This window comes from Seriola dumerili, unplaced genomic scaffold (genome assembly GCF_002260705.1).
Source record: "Seriola dumerili isolate Sdu_G_001 unplaced genomic scaffold, Sdu_1.0 BDQW01001090.1, whole genome shotgun sequence".
NCBI lineage: Eukaryota > Metazoa > Chordata > Actinopteri > Carangiformes > Carangidae > Seriola > Seriola dumerili.
In genome coordinates this window covers 792,872-819,183 of record NW_019175345.1, presented here as the reverse complement: position 1 = coordinate 819,183, position 26,312 = coordinate 792,872, and the positions used below count along the sequence as shown (strand labels likewise).

General features: G+C 42.7%; 2 protein-coding genes across 3 annotated transcripts in view; both read right to left on the bottom strand.

Moving 5' to 3' along the window:
* The window catches only part of rasgrf2 (Ras protein specific guanine nucleotide releasing factor 2), a 44,386-nt gene extending 43,908 nt beyond the window's left edge, over positions 1-478 (bottom strand). For both annotated transcript variants that reach the window (XM_022766976.1, XM_022766977.1), the window contains exon 1: positions 203-478. In XM_022766976.1, the coding sequence (XP_022622697.1) occupies positions 203-478 (276 nt within the window). The remainder of the gene's footprint in view (positions 1-202) is intronic.
* A 779-nt stretch (positions 479-1,257) lies between these two features.
* msh3 (mutS homolog 3) overlaps positions 1,258-26,312 on the bottom strand; it is a 40,908-nt gene continuing 15,853 nt past the window's right edge. The window contains exons 15-24 of the mRNA XM_022766919.1: positions 25,288-25,456; positions 24,981-25,045; positions 23,204-23,320; positions 22,820-22,927; positions 21,731-21,845; positions 21,199-21,356; positions 13,473-13,659; positions 4,465-4,597; positions 4,125-4,293; positions 1,258-1,902 (exon numbers count right to left, since the gene is read on the bottom strand). Of these exons, the coding sequence (XP_022622640.1) occupies positions 1,821-1,902; positions 4,125-4,293; positions 4,465-4,597; positions 13,473-13,659; positions 21,199-21,356; positions 21,731-21,845; positions 22,820-22,927; positions 23,204-23,320; positions 24,981-25,045; positions 25,288-25,456 (1,303 nt within the window). The 3' untranslated portion in view covers positions 1,258-1,820. The remainder of the gene's footprint in view (positions 1,903-4,124; positions 4,294-4,464; positions 4,598-13,472; positions 13,660-21,198; positions 21,357-21,730; positions 21,846-22,819; positions 22,928-23,203; positions 23,321-24,980; positions 25,046-25,287; positions 25,457-26,312) is intronic.

Genomic DNA, 26,312 nt, shown 5'->3' with positions numbered 1-26,312 from the left:
TTAAGTATGTAATTGGAAACTATGGGTTATCTGAAAATCACAACAGATTAGCCTCCAGAAATTGTGCTCCCTTTGTTGTGCATGTGTTACTATGTCTGTGGGCTGTGAGCAGTTTTTTGGGAAGTTGTTGAGGCAGATGAGATTAGATTTGGGAGCAGGGTTTAGTGCGCTGACGCCCTCCTGCTCTCTTTAAATCTCTCACCTGTTTCTCCAGCGCTTCCTTCCCCGTGGTGGACATCTTGGGCGCCGGCGCACGCTCGCAGGTGCATCCTTCCAACAGGTAAATCCCGGCAGGTCGCGCGCTCTGCTCGTTCTCGAAGTAGAAGAGTATATTCTGATAGAGGGCGAAGAACTTCTCGTGCCATCGGCTGTTCTCCGCCGTCTTCTTGCTCAGGTAGCCGCGCTTGGTCCCCTCTTTACGCGCGACCGCCGACAGAAACAGCGCGTGCCCTTCGTTGTAGCGGACGCTCTTCTGCATTTTGTCGTACCGGGTTTGGAAGAGAGGAAGAAAAGTGGGACAAGTCGGGAGTTTTCACCGCGAGCCCATGTTCGCCGGGGGTTGCGTGTGAACTTTCCGACCGAGAGACTCGCGGCTCAGCGGCGCCGTGGCGCACGGAAAAGTTGCCCCTCTGACGGAAGCGCTTCAGCAGAGGAACTCATAGTAAAGATCTTCGAGTTCCACAAGCACTAGAATAAATCCATTCTACTGGGAACAAAAAAAAAAAGCACGCGACTATAACTGAACAACAGCTAAGAAGCGGGAGAGCGTGTCGCGTCGTTCACAGAGGGGAGAACCCTCAAGTGGACAGACAGTGACAGACTCGCAGAGCAGATAAGCTGTAATCGGTATAACAGCGGTTAACTCTCTCTCCCTCGCGCGCACACACACACACACTCACTCACTCCCACTAGGTCTCTCTAGTTCTCTCTCTCCGGTGATGGGCGCTGATCTTGGAGTTGGCGGAATTAAAGGCGGAGCGTTGATGGTTGTGTGTGTGTGTGTGTGTGTGTGTGTGTGTGTGTGTGTGTGTGTGTGTGTGTGTGTGTGTGTGTGTGTGTGTGTGTGTGTGTGTGTTTGAGAGTGGGTGAGAGAGCTAGAGATGTAACGCATTTCTCAGTGGCAAATGTTGTGATTTGTTTCTGCATTATTAATGGATTTGGATCAAAGAGCACACACTAATGAATACACTGATAGATAAATACATAAGTAAATACAATAAATATTCAACCATGACAAAATCAGATGTAAGCCAACAATTTAATGCCTCAACATGTTAAAAATCTGTTTCCTTCGCGTTTTCTGCCTGGCAAGAAGACATATTGGAGTTCTTACTTGAATGTGAACCCCACAGGTTTTACATATTAAAGTCTGTTTACAGGTCTTTTAGGGTGATGTAGGCGCCACATGGGGACAAAGTCCAACAATGTGGAGAACAAAAAGGATGACATCTGTGGCAATGATCTGGGGGGGTTAAACTATATGAGGACAATGTTATGATAGTGCAATACTAAATCAGTGGAGTACTTACATCAAGGTCAAAGAGTGGCAAGTGTCAAAAGTTTGTCTTTTTCTTTTTTTTTTTATTCAACCACCAAAGCCGATATAACCAGAACCTGAGATGGTTAAAATTATTTTCACGCACCAAAACACGCACACTGGCAAAGACAGCAGGAACAACCACTGTACACCGTCAGTGCTGAGTCCTTCCTGAAACCAATTCTTACTTCCGTGAGCATGTATATTCTTCTTTGAGCATCATCACTCACTCCGCTCGGTTCTCTCTTCTTCGCGTGTGCGGTCTGATGGTGTTGGAGCTGTGTCAAGAGCTTGACTGCTGCCACTCCATGAGGGATGATCTGTCCGAGATGCTCCACAGTTCTGAGAGAAGTTTCTTACTCTTCCTAGAGAGACGGAGACAGAGACACTGAAATGTTTGAACAAAATACTGTATATAAAACAACTGTTTCACCTCACATAGCCCCGTACGTGTTGGGCCTAAACACATTGTAGTCTGACACACAGCTGTGTGAGAGCACAATAAAATCCAAGTTCTTAACCTCCGACCAGCGGCTCAACTCCTCTGTGTACGATTATTGTGTACTCAGCATGGTTTCACTCCAACAAAGGACAAACATTTCATATAGGGAGGATTACACTGACAGAGAAGGTATGGCTCTGTGTGTGTGCGTGCGCTGACGGATATTTCATATGGTGAGGATTACTTGGGAAGAGTCTAAGCAGCACTCATCTCCCAGCAGGCTGTCTGTTACAGAGCTTGGAGATGCCATGTACAAATTTACAGAGACAGAAGACTGTATTTGGAGTAAGTGCAACACGCTGACGCTTTGACAGCAAAAGACGAGGAATTAGCCGTATTTCTGCTTCCTAACTCACTCGTAAGCGGAACATCTCTGCCTGGCGGTGTGTGGAGAAAAAAAAAAAAAACTGTTTCTCCATCAGCATTGAAAACATACATTTTCTCTTCCTTTCTCCATCAGCGCACACTGTGCATTGTTCAGAATACTTGGAAAATAAATTATGGAGGGGAAAATACGATTTGGGCTCCTGGGGAGAAAATATGCTCTGACAGAAATTTAACAAAAACTGTTAAAGATTCTCGATTTGGAGTAATTTAAACAATTCCAGCACATTTAATGTTAATTTAAATTGTCTTTTAGATAATAACCAGATTAGGGAAATTAATTTAAAATCAAGACTTTAAGCAAAATGATTAAAAAGACTTATCCCAATTCTCCTAATGGAAAACCGAAAGAAATGGCAACCCACACTGCAAGATTTGAGCCTTTTTTTTTTGCTGCTTAGTGAACTGTCAGTCCAGAGGTCGCAATCGCTGCATCCATTTGAGACTTCATGAAAGGTCTCAGTCCAGATTTTGTGCAGCACCCAAGGATTTTCAAACTGGACAACTTCCTGCCATAAAGCTGCTTGTAGGTGTCCCCGTCTCCTCTGTGAGACTCCTTGATGTCATCAGGTGGCAAACTCTGAGCTGCTCTATTAATCTGTACCCCGTCTGATTTTCCAGGAATATTGGTACATTTTCTGGTTCAGACGTGTCAGCACAAGTATGAAATCAAGTTCATTTGAGTGTTAAAGCTTAAACAAACATTCGATTTAGTGTCGGTGGAGCTGCTTTGAGTTTTATTTTTTCATGACACACGTTTGACTCCTAGTTTTCAGCTCTCAGGCTCCACATATGCTTAATGATATGGGAATAGGATATTTAGATGTATGGAAGGGTATAAAGGGTACTCTAGCAATTTAGTATCACACTTCTATAAAGCTGAGGGACTTGTGAGTGACAGATTTAAAAAAAGAATGGTTAAAAATCAAAGCAACACAAGCTGAGATATAGGCTAACCAAACTTTTAGTCCTCAATATGGGTCAAGCTCCAAAAACACCGGAGCCTACGCTGCCCATAATGCAACTTGGTAGTGTTTTTGTGTTATGCGGTGTTCAGACCAAACGCAGTCCCCTCATTTATTTGAATAAGTGCAGCAACACGGCAGAGGTCCCAACACAGGAGGCTCAGGCAAAAAAAGAAGACAAGACCAAATTCAAACCAGGCTCAGCTTTTGCTGCAATGTGATGTGGCAGAAATAAACGCATGGAAGACGACTTGAATGCTGCATTTCTAGAAAATAAAGTAATTGCTGACACTGGCATTTCTTTCCAGGGATGTAAAATCCTGTGCCAGAGTATTAAAAATTCCCTGTCCATTGTTTTGGTCTGATAAGCCTTCAAATTTGGGGATTTCATTGTCTCACTTATTACTGAAGCAACTTGCCTCCACTAACACAGCCCCCTGCACTGCTTTAAAGGAGGGCTGGTTTCACTCGGACCGAAAACACCCACATCTTTGAAACACTTCCTGTTTGTACCGCAGGCTTTCTGTTGCAATGTTTTTAGTGTCAAAGCCCAAACTGTCCTGAGAGTGCAGTACTTTCCCAGACTTTTAAAAAAGCTCCTCCAGAGCCACAAAATACATTATACAAGTGTTTTCACAGGCTGAGTTGTGCTTCCTGTGAATAGTAAACAGATCTTGATGTGTAAATGTGGCACCCTGTGCGAAATGTTTAGGGCGAGTATGTGTGTTCGCTGTACCTCCTTGCATTGACCGTGTTCTCCAGCTCTTGGGCTTTGCGAGCAGCAGTGTGTAGTATAGGTTCTGGGATGTCAGCCAATCGAGCGACATTCAGACCGTAGCTCCGCCCCGCAGCTCCTTCGGTTAGCTGGTAGAGGAAGGTGACGAACTCTGGCTGAACCTCTCCATCTGTCAGCATACACACATACACGCGTTCAAATCTCAACAAAGCGCCAAGAGGTGATAATTTCAGAAATTGCCCAAGTAAGATTGTTCTTAATTTGATGGCAAGGCCACAATCAAAGACATAACTGCCATAATTACATTTTCATATGTGCACATAAATGCATACACACATACCATCGGTGTCAGTGGCGACGTCAGGTTCGTTGAGAAGGAAAGCCATATGGTAGTTAGACACATGTTCAGGATACGCACGCTCCAGCTCACACAGCGGAGGATAATGGGTCACAAACATTGCTAGGGCTTTCACCTAAGAGAAGGAGAGAGAGCGTTAACATCCAGAAAAGTCTAGCACGCAGGGTCTCTGCCGGCTCTTCAGCCCCTTACACCTGGTATCAAAATGTTAAGACTCAGCAAAACTGCATAAACAGGGTCAGTCGGGGGGTGTGCACCGTGTTCGCGTTAGTAAGAAAACATCCAGACGAAGGGTAGAAAGGAGCATAGCTGCAGGCAGGAACGTCATCACTGCAGTGGCTGCTCGGCTCCGGCCTGCCAGAGAAGCTCGTCACTTCAGTTGTTTTTGACAATCGCGGAATCACGTCTCTCTGGTAGGTAAAAGTAAGAAAAGTAAGTACAGGCTATACAGTAATGTCACTTGTGCTGACCCTCCGCCTGTCATGTTTGGTTTTACCGACAATAGAGCTGCCGCCTTCCCACCTACTCACCAGCTTTGCATAGTGCCGGTGAAAAGTGAGATCTGATCTCAGAATGCAGACAGAAAACCACAAACCCAAAATAAAACTGATGAAAATGTTGAGATAAGGCTGTTTTATTTGTCACTATCTGACGAACACATCCATATGCAGACCATATTTTCTTAAGGTGCGAAGAGGTTATGTTGATAGAATGATGATCACACATGAAAATGAACCACAGTCCAATAAAAGCGCAATAAAGAAACACAAACGTTCTCATAAACAAGCTGAAGCCATAACCTCGAAATAATAATAATAATAACAAGACTAAGAATCTACAGCCATGCCAGCAGCTCTGAGGCACAGCGGCGCCTTGAGCTAAAGGCTAACATGCTCACAATGACAATGCTAACATGCTGAAATTTAGCATTCATCTCACTAATATTTGCTAATTGCCAGTAGACACAAAGTACTGCTGAGGCGACAGCTGTAGATTATAAATTAAGGCATCACTGAAGTTATCATAATTCATCCTGAGAGGGACGTGAAAAGCCTGTATTAAATTTCATGGCAATCCATCCGGTAGCTGTCGAGACATTTCACTGAGAACTACAAATGTCAACCTGCTAGTGGTGCTAAAGATAAAAGTCATGGGATCAGCGAAGTCTGTGCAAAATTGTTGACAATCCCTCAAATAGTTGTTGAGATATTTCAGTCTGGACCAAAGTGGTGAACCGACCAACAAACGCAGCTAACATGGCTAAAACCTCTAACCCACAGCAGACTCACTATCAGCGCTTCAAATATATATAAAAAATGTAACCCCCTATATAGAATATGTATCTTTACCATTACAAAAACTGTATGTTTAAAATGCCTGGTAAGAAACTGAATGTTTTTCTTTGTTCTCTTATTTTTATCCTACATTTATCAAACGATTTTTTTAAAATTCATTTTTAATCCTTATATAAAAGAGAAGAAGTTGGAGGAAAAAAGAACAGAAAAGAGATACAGTAACACATATAGCAAATGGCAGGTAGCAGAGCGAATGTTGCATTATGTAACACTATCTGTTACCACAACTAAGCATAAGTGGTAGCTGAAAAACAAAGAGCAGAGCATCCTTATCCACTGTGCTTTGGCCCAGTGTTACTTAACTGCCTCTGTACCCTGCAGTGTGGTGAGCCAATACTTGAAGACATGCTTTGTGAATATTACCACTGGTATAAACACACATATACTGTATTGTGTTACTTTTTTGTTTATCGACTTCTTTTGTTTTTTCTCTCTCTTAAGGATTTCTGCAGTCAATTGCCCCCATTTTTCTGCCTTTCCAGGCTCTGGAGACAGATTTAGCAAAGTGAGAGCACTTCACCTCATCCTGCTATACTTTAATCTCTGTCAGGCCTGGGAGCCACCCAAAGGATACATGACTTAACTCTGGCGTTAAGGTTGAGACATGAAAATCATGCACTCACTCACTTAGTCTCTCTCTCAGCCTCTATGTGAAATGCTTGTACAAACATTTTCCTCTCAGCAGTGCACTCTCAGGACAGCTGCAAAGAGCTCTTCACTAAAACAAATGCATTTCCTTTTCCTGCTTACTTTAACAACCTTATCATGTAAATGGAGTAGGGAGTGCAAAAACCTGTTCCGACAACGTGACAAACTGTTGAAAAACAATTATTAATGCTGCATTAATAATCCACAAAATGCTATTATTAATAACCATTAAGTCCAATGATGACTGTAATGATAACAAATCATACAGGAGGTTCTCATGGTGGAGCGGGCCACGAGTCTTACATCATCGCAGCAGACAGGCGGCTGCAGGACTCGGCTGGCTCCAGGATCGGCCCGCTAACCGCTCGGTCTAGGAAAGGTCACATGTCACTAGTAATACCTCCCTCTGAAAGTGACTCGCAGGGTCACTCCCACAGACTCACCGACCTGCACCCGCTGAAACACATTCATACGCGTGCACGCACGCACACGCATGCGCACACACACACACACATATATAGACAAGCTACTTCAATCATTCCTGTCCACCTACACTGGAAGGTAAGAACAAATGGAGCATGGCAGAGGGAGGCTGCAGCCTGGATAATGGTCTGATTAGGTGCTAATGGCAGCTCATTACCAGACCACCCCAGGGTACACCGACAGCCTTGTTCTGCAGAGCTGGACGATCTGATGAAATTAGTCAAGCAATCGATTAATTATAACCAATTTTGATGATCAAATAATCTTATCAAGCAACCCAAACAGTTAGCTGGTATAATCTTGCACATGCATATGTTTACAGTTGGTCTGAATGAATATGAAGTTCAAAGACATTGAGGTTCTGGAAACTGCTGCTTAGCATTTCTCATCATCTTTGATTCTTCAGTTAATTAAAAAATAATTAAATCTGAAGTTCTCTTTATGGCCACTTGGGGCAGCTGAGCCACAACAGAGTTACGGACCAGAAAACCAAAGCAATGAGTTGAGAGGCATTAAAATGTTCCTTCGACTGGTAATTCTCTGCAGGTTTGCCACATCATCGTTTGATCCTTGTTAATTCAAAAATATTGATGAGCGCAGCTTTAAGTTGATTGATAAGGACAATAAAAGCTAACTGCAGCCCTAGAAAAAACACTACTGAAGGTCTGGAGGATTTCTGTTGAAAACTAGCCCTTACTTAAACATGATCCAGGTTTAACGGTGTGTATGATCTTAAATTTCTCAATTCTAAGATGACTATGATATAGATAAAATATAAAGGGAACACTTGTCAGGTTTCTGGTCATGAGAACGGGGATCTGGGTCTTGAGTAAGATGAACTTCTATAAATACTCAGCCGTAATGTAAACTAGAATCTGCTGTATATTTATAAACAGAAAGCTTGGACCCAGAAGGGACAGGCTGTGTGTTTGGCTCACTTGACACAATGGTTCAAAAAAAAAAAAAAACAGCATCCCACAGACTGCTGATCTGCCACATGCCACAGATAACACTTCCTCTGCATCGTGTCACCTTGTCCACCTCTTCTCCTCCTATAATACACGTCTCGGTGTCCGTTTCACTGCACAGCTGCAGAGCATCACCTCTCCCTTCAGCCGTTTTATGACATGTTGTCAAAGACGTGAGCGCGCTTGCAAGTGTGCTTCCACTCACTAATCTGATCCTGAGGAAAAGGCTAGAGGTGTCAACACCACTATTACTGACTCTCTGTCTTGTCACTTCTCTCTCGTCCAATTAGACTCAAACGCAATTCTAACTCAAGTCAACACCTCACAAATAACAAGGTGAGGTGCTGTGTGTATGTGTGTGTGTGTGTGTGTGTGTGTGTGAGAGAGAGAGAGAGAGAAAGACAGAGATTTGGTGTAAAAGAAGCATGCGTGCGCGTCACTGACTTCCGACTTGGGCTGCGAGTCAGTCTTGTTTTCTCATTAGCTGAATTTGAGCCAGGGTCAGTGACAGGTGCATAGGTGATGACCTTTCCTTTAGGTCATGTTTTGCCTGCGGCTTTTTTTTGTTGTTGTAACATCCAGGGTGCAACAGTAAGGATCATGACTGCTAAAGATGCTGACATGGGCCGCTACTTTGGTGCACCCTCACATCTGGGGTTTGATTAATTTGGTCCTGGTCCAGGAAGAAAATGGTACGTTGTTACCTTTAATTTTAGTCTGGTTCGTGTTAACACTGGCTTTTTAGAAATCAATGCCATTTGTCCTTTTACATTTTATGGATATTTTGATTTGTTTCGTTACCCAAAAATATACAAAATAACCTGCACACTCCTCCTCCACCTGATTTGCCCATTATTAGTGAATGAAGTCGAGATGATGGAAAATACTTTTTTGCAATGTCAGCTATTGTTGATCAGTCGATATTTGCCTTTATGCACGTCTTGATCAGTGCTGTTTGGAGTATTTTGTGTTTTGACACAACTGATATTTAGCTGGGCACATATGGCTAATTTATATCACCTCAATTACTGGGAACAGGAAGCTCATCACTCTTTCAATTACAGTTTGTTATTAAAGCACAGGACACACTGACACAGAAGTCCTGCACAGAGGAGCTTTAGAGAACTATCTAAATCAGAGAACTTGCATTTTCTCAACAAGACTTAACTTCTTGTCTCGTCTTTGGACGACGACGTGGCGTGATTTAGTTAAATCTGACAAATTTACTGAAAACACATCACTGAAATACGCTAAGCAACATTTGCTATTTTAAGCTTCTCAAAATGTGATGATTTGCTGCTTTTACTGTTTGATGTGATTGTAAATTAAATATGTCTGGGTTTAAAACTATTACTACTACTACTTGTAATCCTATAACATAAAGCAGTGCCAGCTTGTGATCCCTCATCAAAGGTTATGGTGGTAGTGTGGACATCAGTTGTAAGCAGTTCAGACAAAGATTTTTCATCCGGAGGGTTTTTAGACACCTGAAGAGGTGAACGTAAGAAAAAAGCAGAGGAAATATTGTTTTCTTTTTTTCCTTGCATCATCTTGCAGTTCTTCCGGTTTTTATCCCAAGACCCTCTCTGGGGTCCCGACCCACATGTTGGTAACCACAGCTCTAAACAATGCGTGGAGTGCAATGAATCTTCTGATAGACTTTGTACAATCGGACTTGAAGCAGCTAGAAAGTTCGACAAAGGAATGCAATCACGGAGAGCTGAGAGAAAAAACAGACGAGCATCTTATCCATGTGTATGAGTGCAGCGCAGGCACAGAGCAGCGCGGAGTGCAGCGGAGCACATGTGGGTCTTCATAGGAGCTTTGTGCATCAGCGTGAGCACATCAGACCATTTACGCCCACATGGAACAATACATTCTTCTGGAAATTCACCCATTAGTGTGCAGCCAAAAGTGAGTTCTGCGAGTCCCAGTGTGAAGCTGGGCCCGATTCTCTCCACTATTACAGTGCAATATTACGATGCGTGTGCGGTAACATGCAAGTCTGAGTCACGGTACGAGTGGAGAGCAATGTGTGGTGCTACGCTTAGGGTGAAGCTAATGGCAGGACCTGCTGTTGGCGTGAATAAAAGTGAGAGTCCAAGTGAGTCTGAGTGTGGGTAACAGCTAAAGGAGAGGACAGTATGAGGTACGTCACACATCACAGCTCCAAAGGAATTCAATCAGATGAACACGTAGTGAAGCGCTCTCATGCTGGTCGTGATTTCACCATGAAACACAGCAACTTCTAGCTTTAGTGATTCTCTGTCCTCTGCTTTCCTGTTTGCTTTTTTTTTTTTTTTTCTTTCTGCGCCAAGGTTGTCTCTTTTATTGAGTGGTGTTATGAAACCCATCTACATTCTTAACTACCTCTCAGGTGAGTGTTGGGGACAGGGAAAGGTGTGTTACTATAACAACCGAGTCAAAGGAAGCGTAGTCTTGACTTTTGACGTGAACAGTCGAGTCTGGAGAGGAGAAGGAGGAGGAGGAGGGGGAGGAGGGGGGAGGCAGAGGAGGAGGAGGAGGAAGAGGAGTGAGCATGAAAGACTCTGCAGGTCTGCATGTACCGAGGAGGCCTCTCGCTGTAAAGCACAACTCCTTTTGTGCTTTTTTTTTTTATTTTTTTTTATTTGTCTTTCCTTTAATAGCAAGGCTTTTCTAACAAATCAATGCTGTTATACAACAGGTAGTTCGAGAGCTCCCTCCTCCTGCCAACAGCAGCTCCCTACAGCCCCCATTAGCTGCTACTTACACATTTTCATTCTGCGTTTTCCAGCAGAATTACATAACCCCAAGATTCTGTCCAACGATTAATGTGGAACTGGCAAAACATTAAAACTGGAAGGAGGTTTTCAAAGATAAATGTTTATTCATCTATATTTGAACAGGGGTAACTCGGGGCAATTTGGAGATTTTTGACTAAGCTCTTGGAAAACAGAAAATAAACAAATACCAAAATACCGGCTCTCATGGATGGGACACAGCTTTGATTCCCCAAGAGGTAGAAGTAGAATAAGTATGCTTTAATGGTCCAACTCCAGTAATCCATGAATGGAATCTGACACTGTGGACTGAAGTGTGAGCTGCACCATGAGGGTCATTCTTTCACAACCGGCAAGAGGCACAAATTCAGAATCACTGGTTTGTGCAGTCCAGCTAAACAGCTGGCGGTATGTGCGTATCCAGACAAACACGAAGTTCCTCAAGTGCGAGATTAGACACACGCTCCGTAAGGTCAGCACAGACCATACGAGCTGATAAATCCTGGAGGGCACTAATACCACACACGCTGCTAATAACAAAAGGTCTCTGTTCTGCTCATGGTCGCTGTGTTAGATTCTTGTAATTTCTGTCTGTGGTGTGTGTGTATGTGTGTGTGTGTGTGTGTGTGTGTGTGTGTGTGTGTGTGTGTGTGTGTGTGTGTGTGTGTGTGTGTGTGTGTGTGTGTGTGTGTGTGCGTCTTAAAGACCACAATCCAATATAGAACTTAACTGTTATATACTGGCAACATCAGCTTATCACTAATATATCGGCATCTTGGCAGAAATGCAAATAGAAACCCTTGTTTTTCTCAATCCAAGATTTAAAGCTGCAGTCATTCAGTCTGATAACAGTTAACAAATGGAGCAACGCGAGGATTCGTTTGGAGTCATGTTTTTCCTGGTCACTCGAAGAATGTAGCTTACTTCCCCTTCTCTAGCTCTGTTTCGGTCTTCAGAAAACTTCCCAGGAGAACTTCTGGCTCTTTCGCTGCTACTGTAAGTGCTTCATTATGTTCACCAGCTTGTCGCTAACTTTGCCTGTGTCCCGCAGATAGTGCATACTCTGTGCATCACAGCTTTTTATCAATGTTGCTGCTATAAATGAGGTTGATAAGAGCAGAGTGTGCAGGTCCAAAAACCAAAACTAGGATCCGAAACAGACTAAGAGGCTCCACGGAGCTGAGGGGGACCTGCAGAGTCAGGTGATAACTTTTTGGTGAAACCTTTGACATTACATCTGTAATTTGAGTCATTGTTAATACAAAGTAGTGCCGCTTTAATAGATTTATTGAAATTAATCTCTTTTGATAATTATTTATTTGAAAGTTTTTTTTTTAAAGATTTTCTGTCATCTTGTATTTAGTGTTACTGTCATCTCTCTGACAGTAAAGTTAATTGTTCAACTGTAAATATCCTGCCTCCACACACAGAAGATTGTCCACACAGTCAACCAGTGTGTAAATGTCACCTGCACCTAATTAATGTGCATTCACAATATTGGACACATCTGATGTATCTAAGAGCAGAGGTGCGTCTCCAAGTCCAAATGGTAAAGATGTCATTTGACACGGCGAGTGGGAAACATTAATGAAACTGAACTTCAGTCTATATTATACACTGGGAAATATTCTGAGTGTGAACAGCTGAGAAAATGAACAGCTGTTTCTCCAAACTGACGCCACGATCTCCTCTCAAGCACACAGCTCATGTACAACTGTACACTACTGACCCCCCCCCCGGTCTCTCAGGGTACCACTCATCTGTTCTGTGAAAATGGAGATACGCAACATTGTGCAACACCCAAAGGACTCCTGACTGGACTGTGCCAGTTCACATAATCCCAGCAGATCACACACACACACAGAAACACACACACACACACACACTCTCTCACAGGAATACTGATTCCAAGTACTGTGGAAAAGCCCAGTTTATCTCCAGCTCTGTTTCCTCTCTTTAGTGAACCATGAGCCTCTGAGCTGTTCTTCTCCTCCCTTCGGCTAAAATGGCACCTTTCCGCTTTCAATACACATCATTATTACGACAGCTGACAAGACTGAACAGGAAACATGTTATTATTAAGAAATGGCTGCGACTCATATGGGCACATATGATCCCCTGTAAGGTGGACACTGGACAGCCTGTCATCAGCCTTGATTATGTGGGTGGTTCATGAGGGTAAGATGAGGTGCTGCTGCAGCACAACGTACATCCCTTCAACAATTGGGTATCTAGGGAGTCACTCTCTCTCTTTCCTCCTCTCCTTTTCCAATGCAACCTGCTCTCTAATAGGATATTAACACTATAGATCAAGCTTCTCTGCAATTCAGCTCGGTTTTCACGAGCTGCTCTGCTGGTGAAGCCTCTCTGGTGGCTCGTCTCTCCCTGCGAAAGGAAACAATTGCGGGAATCTGCAGAGCATATACAATCAAACTTGCACGTACATAAATATCCTGCTCCTCACTGAGAGCCATTAATTTGATGGCTAATTGGGCTGGCTTCAAGATGATATGAAGCTTGTGGATTTAGCAACAAGTTGAATGTGTGTGTGTGTGTGTGTGTGTGTGTGTGTGTGTGTTTGACAAGCATGATTTTCAAATTATTTGGAAATTCAGCAGCTACACTTAGTTACATGCCCCAAATGTCCCATCAGTGCCTTCCTGCTCATTTCTCATCTCTTTCTCTTTCCCTTTTTAAATATTTAAATCCGTCTTATTCCCATGTCATCAGTACAGGGTGCTCATTCACTAACACACACACACACACACACTTACAGCTCTGATGAAGTGCTCCAGGGTGGCATAGGCGATGGCGATCCCATCATGGGTGCTCGTGCCCCGTCCCAGTTCATCAAGGATGACCAATGAACGCTCAGTTGAGCGGGAAAGGATCTCCGAGGCTTCGGTCAGCTCTTCCATGAATGTGCTGCGCCCTTTGTAGATGTTGTCTGAAGCCCCCATCCTGATAAGCAATCAGATAAGACAAAGAGAGGCCAGAGGTTGAGAGTGATAAGGTGAGGAAGAGTTGTGCGTTCATTGAGCAATAAACATTACTGTAACTACTAAATATGTAATTTTTTTTTATTTTTATTGTTGTATATTTGTTTGGAGAATAATTTGTTACAAGAGGATAACATAATTCATTACAGTGGTCTTCCTGCTTCAGCTATAAAATTTCATCTGAATTTGGGATCCCTCCGGTCTCTAAGGGATCTGATGTCAAAGATGATGATGTTGCTCCAGAAACCCCCAAAACCCACCCACAGACAGAGAGATGAAGGATCAGTCATTTTTATAACTTCTCTAATACCACTGCTAAATTTGTTGGCCAGTTTCTGACAGCAGGACTTAAAGTGTGTGTGTGTGTGTGTGTGTGTGTGTGTGTGTGTGTGTGTGTGTGTGTGTGTAGTCTTTGGCTACATTTTTGTAACTGAAACTTTCTCGCAGAGGGGAACAGGCTTATATAGTATAGTATAAAAGGCTTCTACTGTATATATAAATTTTAAAGGCGTCAATTACGCTAGTGAGGAATCCTCATGAATGTTCACCTCCTCATGAACAGCTGGCATTCATCAGGCTGAAATGGTTTACAACATGTTTGTCCAGTTGAGAGAGTTTGTTGAAATTTGGAAAGCTCATACAAGCAAAGTAAGAGAGGTTAGGACAAGAACACAAAATTGTTCTCGCATGAGACCCCACCTAGGGTGCATGTAATGACTGTAAAGGCGAACACATTTTCAAAATACGAAACAGAAACGACGGAACAAAACCATGCATCTGTCGAGTCCATGTCAACAGATATGTGCTGATTGCAGAGACACTATGGCAACATGTTGAATTCTTCAAAGCCAGTTTGAAAGCTCCTCTGCTGCTCTGACACAGGCTGACCGACAGAGCAGAGCCGATAAAAAACTTTGACCCCGGCTGGATCACAGACGACACATCTCTCTTCCAGTCAGTGTTTCCTCACCTCGAAATCTGACTATTCCTGTCCTGATTGACCTTCAACATAATACCTATCAATGAACCACTAGCAGGATCCTGCAGCACTGTCAGTTACTATGGTTACACCACACGCCGTATAGGAGAGGGGCGTGGCAGACATGTTGCTGCATTTCATTAGCCAATAATATAGTGTGTGTGTGTGTGTGTGTGTGTGTGTGTGTGTGTGTGTGTGTGTGTGTGTGTGTGTGCGCGTGCATGCCTGAGACTCAGGGGAAAATTCTGCCAATCGGATCTATACTGCATGGCAGAAAGGACGAACAGAATCAGATGAAAAGCAAGAAACACTATGTCTGTCCACTGAAGAGGGGAGCACAGCGGAAACACAACCGACACGCCACCAGCTGGGTGTCCTGCTGGTCTCATTTAGTCCCTTCTTCCCGCCAAACAAACTGATTCTGAAAATAGACTGCATTTCTCATCACCTCTCCAGAAAACATGTTTAGCCACATTTCAACTGTTTATCTGACACTCGTGGATCCCTCTTTGCTTGGTGATGTTATTTTCCTATTCTACCGCCATAGTTTCACTGCTTCACTCACATATAGCAGGAGCAGAAAATCAAAACCCAAGCACAACCACAAAGCCAAACAATAGAAATGGCAGGAATATACAATCATGACTCTGTCACACAAAGCTTTCAAAGTAAGAAATGTATTTTCAAAGTGACAAAGGATGCACAGAGGAGATGTGCACTGCTGTTTCATATGAAAGACTGACACCATTGATGTCTTTAAAGTGTCTGCTATTAGACCTCACTGTAACAGAACTGGGTGTATTCAGCGTGAACCTCATGTCACAGAGTACATTATCCACAGGAAGTTAAATACACAGTATATAACACCCTGATAACACTGGCGTAAAAGAAAAAAAGAACATCACCATTTTTTTTTTTTTCATATGTGTTATATTTTCTCAGTTTCTTTGGCGTTTAATTATCTTTGTTTATTGTTTTTGACAGTTTTCTTTTTCTTTTCTTTTTATTGTGAATCCTTTCATTTATAAAAGCAGTTCATTTAGTTGCTGTTTATGTTCGGTTTCTTCTGCATTTATAGTTCCATTAGTAACTTTCTCACTAACCGCCCCCAGACTGTTAGACGACGCCCCCACCTCTCATCCACCATTACACTCAGCACCAGCGCCCCACGCGGCTGGAGCCCCCTTCTCTACGCCCTCTACACTCATGACTGTGCCCCCACTCATCCCACCAACAGCATCATCGAGTTCGCAGTTGTCTCAGGAGGAGACGAGACAGTCTACAGGGATGAGGTTGAAAGCCTGGCAGCGTGGCGTCCAGAGAGTAATCTTGTCCTGATGGGACTGTGTGGAAAGGGGCCCTGTTTTTTAGGTTCCTGGGTAAAAACAACCTGCAGGAGAAGCAGCTGGTGTCCTTCTACCACTGCTCCATCAAGAGTGTGCTAACATACTGCATCTCTGTATGGTTCCCCAGCTGCTCAGCCGCAGCCCTTCAGAGGGTCATTAATACCACCCAGAAGATCATCGGCCGCTCACTGCTCTCTGACTTATTCAGCTCAGGCTGCCTCAGCGGAGCAGCCGACATACTGAAACACAGCGACCCTCCCACCCCGAACATCATCCGTTTGACCTGCCGCCCTCTGGTAGACACTTCAGCTCCATCATATCAGGGACAAACAGACTAAAGAACAGCTTCTACCCCAGAGTCATACGAGAACTGAACACTGCCAAACACCGACACTGACCCCTGTGACTATCTGCACTGCAATACTCACATTTACAGAACACTGCACAGATGTTTACATTCCTACTGCTGTTCTGTATGTATACAATCTTAACTACACTACTTGTACACAGGACCACTCAGCAAATGTGAAATATCAGCTGCTTTTATATTGTATCCTATTGTTTTATGTCTTACAGTTTTATAATTTACAGCAAATAAATATATTCTTTATTTCATTTATATATTTTTCACTCTAAATGAGTTTAGTTTGAACACTTTTCTGTTTTTAATTGTTGTTTCTAATGTCTGGACTGCTACTACATTACAACAATAAAGGAATCTGTTTATCCATGGGCCTAGTGATACTGTGTCATTTCTATGATAGTTTTATTTGGATTTCAGAAGACTAGAAACCACTTTGTGTAAAGCTAATTGTTATCCACGTCAAGATTTAAAAATAAAGAATAAAGCTAAGCAACGCACATCTTTTTATGTGGTACATACAGTGCCAAAGCAAAGGATCAATGTAAGCACATTAACACCTGATCTTTCAATTATTTTTAGTTCTCCTCAGGGCTGTGTGACCATTTTGAATCATGTCTGATTCGGGTTTAAACCTCCAGGTCCTACAGAACACCAAAGGCCCAAACAGCCCTATATGACGCCTACAAGAATGCACAGGCTCTCCGACACTGCAGCACTATAAAAACTCAGAGGAACAAATGAGTCGATTTAGGATACTGCATTTCTCCACATGCTCAACATGTTACAACACCCACTTAGGTGATGATGTTACACAGAGACCTGTTGGCACCAAAACACCCACTGTGGTTTGTGAGGTTTTTCTGCATATTAGTCACATTTATGACCCCCACCCCCCCTCACCCCCCACCCAACCCCCCACAAAAAAAACAAAAAAAAACAAAAAAACCAAAACAATCTCACAGCAATTTCTGATGGAGAGGAGCTTGTGAAATACTTTGTGAACGTAAAACACAGTATAATCACTGCTAGGCGTCCATGGTCGATAAAAGGTCCTTTTTCAAAACACACTTTTACATTCTGCTTCCTTTTGCTGTTTCCATAACAACCATGAAGTGATGGAAGAAGTGCTCTATAACCCTCAGGACTCAATACCAACAAGAAAACACACAGCAGCTGCATACGTGCAAATTCACATATTCATCCCTCTGCTGCCACGTAACACACACACACACACGCGCACACACACGCACACACACACACACACGCATGCATGCATGCACACACACACAATTATGCTTAAATAACTGTATGGCATATGTATAAAAACCCTGCAGCACAGTGCAGTGGGCAGGAAAATAAAACCAAGACTCTGTGAGGCAGCACCAATCACCAGATTATTCATTGTATCCTCATTGATCATCAATCATCTGGATCAGTTCAGACAGGATATCCCATTAAACACCTACGCACCATCTCATTACCCCCAACCCACAAAGTCTGCTTATTCCACTCTGGTAAAACTCACAAGCTCTCGCTCCACCTCTGTCTCCCTCTCGCTCGTAAACACACCACATCTCTCATATACACAAACACACAAGATGAAGCAATTCCCACCGCTGCGTCTATTATGCTTGACACAGCAGTGGGAATTGATTGAGCGTTTATTATCAAGACCGTTTCTCCTCAGGATCCTTGCACTCGATGATAAGACGGAGGCTGAGCAGTCCAATTAGAAACAGAGAGGACGACAGAGGTAACAGAGGAGGTGAAGAGAGGACAGCGGATGCAGCGTGGCCGTGTGTGCGTTTTCAATGTGGACATTAATTAGTTCTCAGATGCAGAAATAGATAATATTAACCTCAAACCCTGATCAGAGACCCCATTAAACAACAGAGTGATACACGTACATGCACAGTTCTGTACTGATTTATATATGTAGACCTTCACTGACTGAAGTACACTCATTCTCTAACCTGACCCCGCACTATTACTCCAACCTCAAGATGACACCAATTACTCTCTTATTCAAAGTCTTCAAATCTTCAAAGATGTTCATAAAAACAGATCAACTGAGGCACAGAGGTTTGTAGGTGTTGACCGTGAACTGTAACGTCCTCGGTTCGAGTTCAGCTGCAGAGCTTTGTTGCCTTTCACTCCTCAGCTCTCTCCACTCATCTCCTGTAAAATCTATACTATCTATACTAAATCTACTACTCGCTAATATAAAGTCATAAGACTCACCCAAAAAACAGGTCATTCTAAACAGATTTTCAGTCACATTTTGTGTCCCCATGTTCCTAAAAAAGTTGTCGTTTCCTGCTGGAAGAAGACATCAACCACCTTAGTTTACAAGGAAATAAAAATTGTTTTTGTGGTAAAAATGTTTGAGATAAAAGTGAAGAAAAAACACAAAAGAGCTCCTAAATTATGTCCTTTGGATATAGTTAAAAATGTTAAACTACAGTGTTTTGCAGATTTTAGTAGCATTTAATCTTTTTATTTACAGCCTTTTTATTCATAATAAATAGTTATAGTTTACTTTGAATCTTCCTGTTGTTTGTTTTCAGATTACAGGATGATAAAATATATCATCTGCAGTACACTCCTGTCCACTCAACCCTACCCAGCCGGCCAGTCTAATAACCCTAATATGAAGTCCAAACCCCCCCCCAAACTGTTTCTCTCAAGGAAAGAGAGACGCGCACACACATGGACACAAACACACACAGTTCTGGTGTGCTGACAAGTGGCTGGCTCCCACTGGGCTAATACATAAGAACATGCTTAAACCCACAAAAAAAAGACAATTACCCACATCTGCAAGCCATTAGGTCTAATCACATAGTGCAGCAGAGGCAAAATAGCAGACCATACAGTATATTGGCCTGTGTTCCACACTAATATGTAGTCAGGGCTGGAAACTACATGCGGAGCTTACTGCTGCTCTCATCATAATAAGAACAATCATTAGCGGCAAAGAAAGATCTCCTCCCACAAAGCCTTATTGTCTGAGGGATCCTACGATACAGAGAGCCACATCGTACCGAACCACAACAGAACAATGACGCTGGCCTTGTCAAACAACTCTTACACAACTTCTTTTTTTTTCCTCCCAACCTCACACGCCTCCTCCTGTGTGGTGAGGAATACAATGGGATTAGAAAGGATCAGTGTCTGTCCCAAAAATAAACTCAACCATGACACAGACGGTGAAGGTGACACAAGGTGAAAGAGGTGTTTGGTGCATCATTTGTTAAAATGACCTGAGGACAACCCCCCCCCCCCAGTGTCCTGATGTTTAATTGCACTAATAAGACAGAATCTGCAGGGGTGAAAGTGTGTTGTGCTCCGCCAGTGTTGTCATGGTCACTGTCCTCGTCTTCCATGTCGACGGAGACGAGGCTGGAAAAAGTCACTCAGGTGTCACTTCTTGAGTGAGTTCCTGCGTCTGTAAAAAGAGAGGCTGTAGCTTGCAGTGACGCTGCTGTTATGTCACGTTTACACAACGGACTAGGAATATAATAATAATAATATATATAATATATGTAATTGTGATGTGTGTCCCATCTTTAATATGCCTGCCAGGAAAACATGGACATGCTTTTGTGCCAAAAAAAAAATGTTACAATGTGAGCTGTGATCATTTTTTCTGGATCGAATGATTGCTTCTATTCATCTCCTGTTCCTGTTAAAGCCACTCTGCTTGATGAAGCCAATTCACAAGCAGATATTTAGATAAGTGTCATTTCGCCCGAATTACAAATAAACATATTTTTCCAGTTAACTCCTGCAGCTCTCGACAGTTTTCATATGGAGTACTTCCTCAGCAGTCCCACTGAAAACGACGTGTTCTGTGGATTGTCCAGTGGAAACTGTTTTGGACAGAGATTTGACTGTTGAATTTTTTTTAAATGTATTTTTTAGGATTGTGAAAGGGTCCGAAATTTTTTTGAAATTGTTTTTCGTATCTCCCACCCATCCAAGCCGTCCGATGTTCACCACTTCTCCCTCCCAACCTTCCCCCCACCCCCTGAAATAATATTAAAAAGAATAATGATTATAATAGTAACAAATACACTGAACACAAAATAAATGATAATAATAAAGTTATCTACCTATATGCTAATGAATATGACCAATTTTTTTTTTTCTTCTTTTATTTGATTCCTTAGAATATCCAAGTGTGAATGAAAGGAATAGATTAACCTCTTGTGAGGGCCCAGTCATGTTTCTTAGGTGTGTAGATTGAGCTGTGTCTTTGTCATTAGATGATGTTAATATTGGTACTTTACAAAGTTCAACTGTGGCGCATTGTTTCACAAAACATACTTTATGCATATTTCGTAATGAGACGAGATCTTCCTGCTGTTTTAGGCTCTGTTCTGTTTGTTATCTTTGACCTGGTGTGGCAGCAAAAGGGATGAAACTTAAGTCATAAGTCCTAATGTGTTATTCCCTATAAATGATGTTCTTATACAGAACAAAGTTGCATTTTTTTAAAGCTCTTAACATCAAAAACAAAACTTCATTCATCCCCATTGTATTAAAGGCAAGGCAGAAATCTCAGAGACAGATATATTATCTCAAAACAAATAAAGCCAAACGTATCTGTATGGCTAAATGCCACTAGAGGTGAGTTATAATGTGATTTTTAAAGCACTGTGCATTCATTTTAATTTAATTACTGTTGCACAAGTTGAAGTTGAAAATGCAGTTTATCATTATTTCTGCGTCTGTTTACTGCAGTCTGTTCACGGCTGTCAAACACGTAACAAATGCAGAGGTAAGTTACACATGTGCTTGTGTTCATACCTGGTGAAAATGCCATCCAGTATGCCCAGACTGGCCTCAGAGGCCGGGACGTAGGAGCCCATCTGAGCCATAACACAGATCAGGGCCACCTGGCGGATGTAGGAGCTCTTACCCCCCATATTAGGACCAGTGATTATCATAGTTCTCCTGCCATCACCCTGGAGGGGAGGAGAGAGGAGAGGAGAGGAGAGAATAATAACAGTGACATAGACAGAAGGCGAACGAAGAGAGAGACAGAATAAGATATTTGCATGCTGTCCCGCACAGCTGAGGAGGTGGGTGGACCGAAAGCTTGGCTCCTCTTCCTACTGGCTTGTGCTTCTGTTGCAAGATTAACCTACACCCACTCCAGCACCGAGCGAGGAAGTGTGTGCGTACGTCCGTGTGTGTGTGTGTGGGCATCATGTGTAATTATGTGTGCGTGAGCACGTCTCTGTGCGCGCTGTTGCAATTTTGTTTCAGAACTGTCTCAATGAGTTAGTGAGTGAGTGTGTGTGTGTGTGTGTGTGTGTGTGTGTGTGTGTGTGTGTACCTGCAGTTCAGTGTGGTTGGGCACATACTGATTGTGCTCTCCCATCAGTAAGTCTATGGCAGGGTGTCTGCCGTCCCTGATCAGGATCTGACGCCGATCTTCACACACCTCTGGTCTGAACACGGAGAACACACTCAGTCAGTTTGGCACGTACAATAAAACACATTCCTACACACCAAACACACACAGTATCCATTCAGGACATGTCTAAAAATGCCATTACCATTTAAACTGCCAATGGGTGCCCTGAAATTGAATCCCACTATAATATTGTGCACCATGTTTTCCCTTTCCCCTTTATGTAAGGTATAAATGTTAGAGTTGACCGATTCTGAACTTTAATGGATGATAACAATTCTTGAAGAAAATAAAAAAAATGAATAAATAAATGGGGATAAAAATATATCAACCTATATGTCATAACAAAAACATCTCACATTAAACATTTTTAGATAAAGAAATATCTCGGTTCATATAAACAATATACTACTATCAAAGATGGAAGTGACAGTAAATATAACACTTCATTTTGGATGCTAAATATAAGTCAAATTTAAATCATTTAAAATAAAACATTTAGCATGGCAGCTCTGCAGTTTCTTTTTCTTTATCTGCAAAATTCACACAGATGTGATAAGAGGCCTGCCGATGCATCAGTAATATTCTGTTAAAATAACACACAGACAACCAGTAGATGCCTGTTTTCCTTAAATGAATCGAAGAAAAAAGAAGATAAAGAGTTAAAGACAAAGGCATAAATCTCCACACACTACAAAAAGAGGACCTGCAGCACTAAGACACAGAAGTAAACCTAAAGTACTAAAATGTGTAGAAATAGACAATACATGTAAAGGTGTGTGTGTGTGTGTGTGTGTGTGTGGGAGAGATGTTGGCGTTCTGGCCAAGCCCGCTGCTGAGCACAGTGCACACTCCCACACACAGCCTGTCTGAGACTATAGGACATGACACAGGACACCCACACACACACACACACACACACACACACACACAATATCACACACACATATGCGCGCACACACACACACAGACCACACACCAATATTTACGGTCATCATGAGAGGACATCACCTGCAATAGTCCCCTTGTTTAGCCACCTCAGCCAACGAAAAGAGACAGTCCATGGTTGCTAGGTGACTAATAGCCCTTTTCATGGTGTGATAGTGCTCCCCAAACTGACTACAGAGAGAGAGAGAGAGAGAGAGAGAGAGAGAGAGAGAGAGAGAGAGAGAGAGAGAGAGAGATTTTCAAGTGTAAATTAAGGTAAGTGCATACTGTGTTCTGACAAAGCGGCGCTGACAGTGTACTTGACTAAAACTGACTAATTCTGGCAGGCTGAGAGCTGTGGAGGCATCTCTCTGAACCAGAGACTGACATGTTTTGAGCAGTTCGTCATTTGAGTTTATGATCAGGTGTGTTTGGATGCAAGTGTGTGTGTGTGTGTGTGTGTCATACTCCAGAAAACCGATCCACTCCCTCTGGCAATCCAGCAGCAGCTGCTCCCGGAGCTGCAGCAGCTTCTTGTAGCGCTCCACCAGGAAAGGTGAGTGATACCTGCTGACGGCCTTGGTGCTGCAGTGGGAGAAGGTGGAGAACAGCTGATTGGAGTGTTGTTAAGTCCAAATATCAAATATCTGACAAAACTCAGGTGCGATTGGTTACCACACCATATCACCATTATCCCATTTTGGGCCTCGTGAGCGACACATGGAGTAGACATGAGGCAATATTAGCAATATTCACTTTTCCTTTAGCTCTCTTTTGTTTACCAACAACCCCCGAGGGAAATATCTGGCTCTTCAACTGCTAAATGCTCTACTGTGTTCATCAGCTAGTCACTGCATTTGTCTAACTCCTTGTGTTGGACAGGAAGTGCGCGGCGGGTTTAATGCCTGCTTGCATCTGGATATGAGGTTAAGAAGAACCGTGAGAGTGAGATGTGGACCATAATGAGCGAAATGCAGCTGAAAGGAACTTTAGAGTCAGGTGATATTTCTCCCTTTTCACATTAAATTGCTTTTGATCCATTGTTAATATGAAACGTATTGATTATTGCAGCTTTAAACCATTTTGGATTAGTTCCATCACCAAATGAAAGCAGGTATTTTGCTGTGGTCACCTGCAGGTTAACACACTTCGTTTTCATCATTTGTGTGGCACCACAGTTGGCTTGTTTTACCCTTTTGATTCAACTACCTGTGTTTTTGGTTGGCTCTTGTTACAGACATATATATTTACAGTATTATGCATGTTTAGATTCTTATCCACCATGCTGTACCATCAGGAAGGTGTCTGAATACTCCCAAATCCATTCAGCCGCATGACAACAAACCTAAATATACAGCAAGAGTCATAAAGCGTCTTCATAGACGAGACGAACGAGGACTCCTGCAGCAGACGGTCTCGTCCACATACAAATTGAAGATACATCTGCCACCCAGTCAGGTACATGCATTTTTATGGCCATCTATTGAAATTATTATTAACACTTATCAACAACAACAGCCTAAAAGAGCACATGTCACTCAGCTCCTGCTCATTGACCTCCACTGGCTACCCATGGTCACCTGAATCAAATTCAAGTCACGAACGTTTGCCTTCAGTGATTTCTGGATGTGCACCCACCTACTTAAACTCAGTAATACAGGTTTTTCCTGTATTCCTCCAAGGAATGTCGTCTGGCACGGTCATTTGTGGTTCCTTGATAGCGGAACGAGCTACCAAATCAGAGCAGGGGCGTTCTTCTCCAACTTCAAGAATCTCTAGAAGACTCATCCTCTCTGAGAGCACCTCCTCTCCTAACACCTCTTACACCCTGATGTGCCTAGCTCACACTTACTGTGCACTTCTTTACCTGATCTCCTTGCACTTTACCTTACTGAACAGATTTAGCACTTAATGCTTCCTTCAAGGTCTCTCCACTGTCTTCTCTCCACTCTCCTACTGCACTGTAGCTTTAGTGTTTCCCTCCCTTGTCGGTTGCTTAAAAGCGTCTGCCAAATGAGTAAATGTAAATGTAAATACTCTAGAGACAATGCATAACATATCACTCTCTCCATTACATCGCCGAGTGAAAAAGATCTGCAGTTACACAGCTACATCTCAGACAACACTCAGAGCAACCATAGAGCAAATTTTAGACAGTCATTGCCACTGTCAAATCATTCCAGGTGACAAATGTGTGTGTGTGTGTGTGTGTGTGTGTGTGTATGCGCTGCAGCTGTGAGCTGACCTGCTGATTTTGACCCAATCAGGTGGTACAGTGGATGACAGCGAGTTCTTCACCTCAATCAGAAACTGAGGGCAGAGGAGCAAGAGCAAGGAGGAAGACTTTCATAAATAAGGCCTGAGCAGACGGACAAATTAATGTGTCACTTTTGATTAAAACTGACACACACACACACACACACACAGTTACAAAAACATACACATGCATAGAAATCAGATCATCACCATGAGTCAGACTTTCACCCAAATCAGGCCATCAATCTCCTCCCACCTGTCTTTCACTCTCAGCCTCAAACACACACAGACGCTACCTCCTGTCCAGAGACGGTCGTGTAGTCAAATGCGGGGGCCTTCAGCGTCAGTCGGATTTCTTTTCGGTGGTCTTGAATCTCATTGAGGACTGTCTGGATCTGCTCTCTCCTTTCCTGCAGCACCGGGAAGCCGGACAGATCTGAGAACAGCTCGGTCTTATTCCCCGACCTGCACAAATACATACGAGACGCTTTCTGAGACACGAGCCTGCTGATCAGCCTGATCCCTCAGTAGTAAAAAAGTGGGGTGAAAAGAAATCATCCATGTGTCACAGAGTTCCTTCACTCTGGTAATCTATGCCAACTGCTGATCACACATTATGTGGAGTGACAGCAGACATCCAACATCATCCCCTGCACTGTATCTTGCACTCCTGAGCTCAGTGTTCTGGTACTGTGGTGTGTTTTTCTGATTCCCACGTCACCCTGTAAGACTTATTTCTAGATTTAACACTGTGCACCAGAGTGAATCAAGCTGAATGAAATTAGCAACTGAACCGAATTAAAACCATCGTAGAAGAATCACCAGTGGCTGAATCAACAGAGATTTATAAATTTGAAATATGAAATATTTGTATAATAATCAATAAACAATAATCAAAGTATTCAAATGTGTATATTCAAATACAACATCTGCTGGCTCTCCCATCTATGTCCATGTAAAAATATGCAAAATAAAATAACATTCAAGGCTTGGCAAATGCTGCTTGGAAGTTTCCCCTTTTCTTAATTCTGAGATAAAGATAATACAGAACAATCACACGGTACAGTGTGGCAGCAACTAACTGCATCTTTCTAAGCTCTCCGTTACCACTGAACGAATTAGTCAATAAATTGACCAACAGACCTTGTGCACAACAAAGCAACTTAATACCATATAATATTGACATGATTGACCGTATTCTTTTGTAATGAACAATAATGAACAACGACAAATAACTGAGTCACATATCGGTCTCCTATAAAGCTTTGTTCAACAGCAGCAGTAAGGACTATTTTGTGTGCAAAACATTCTTCCCTGACTT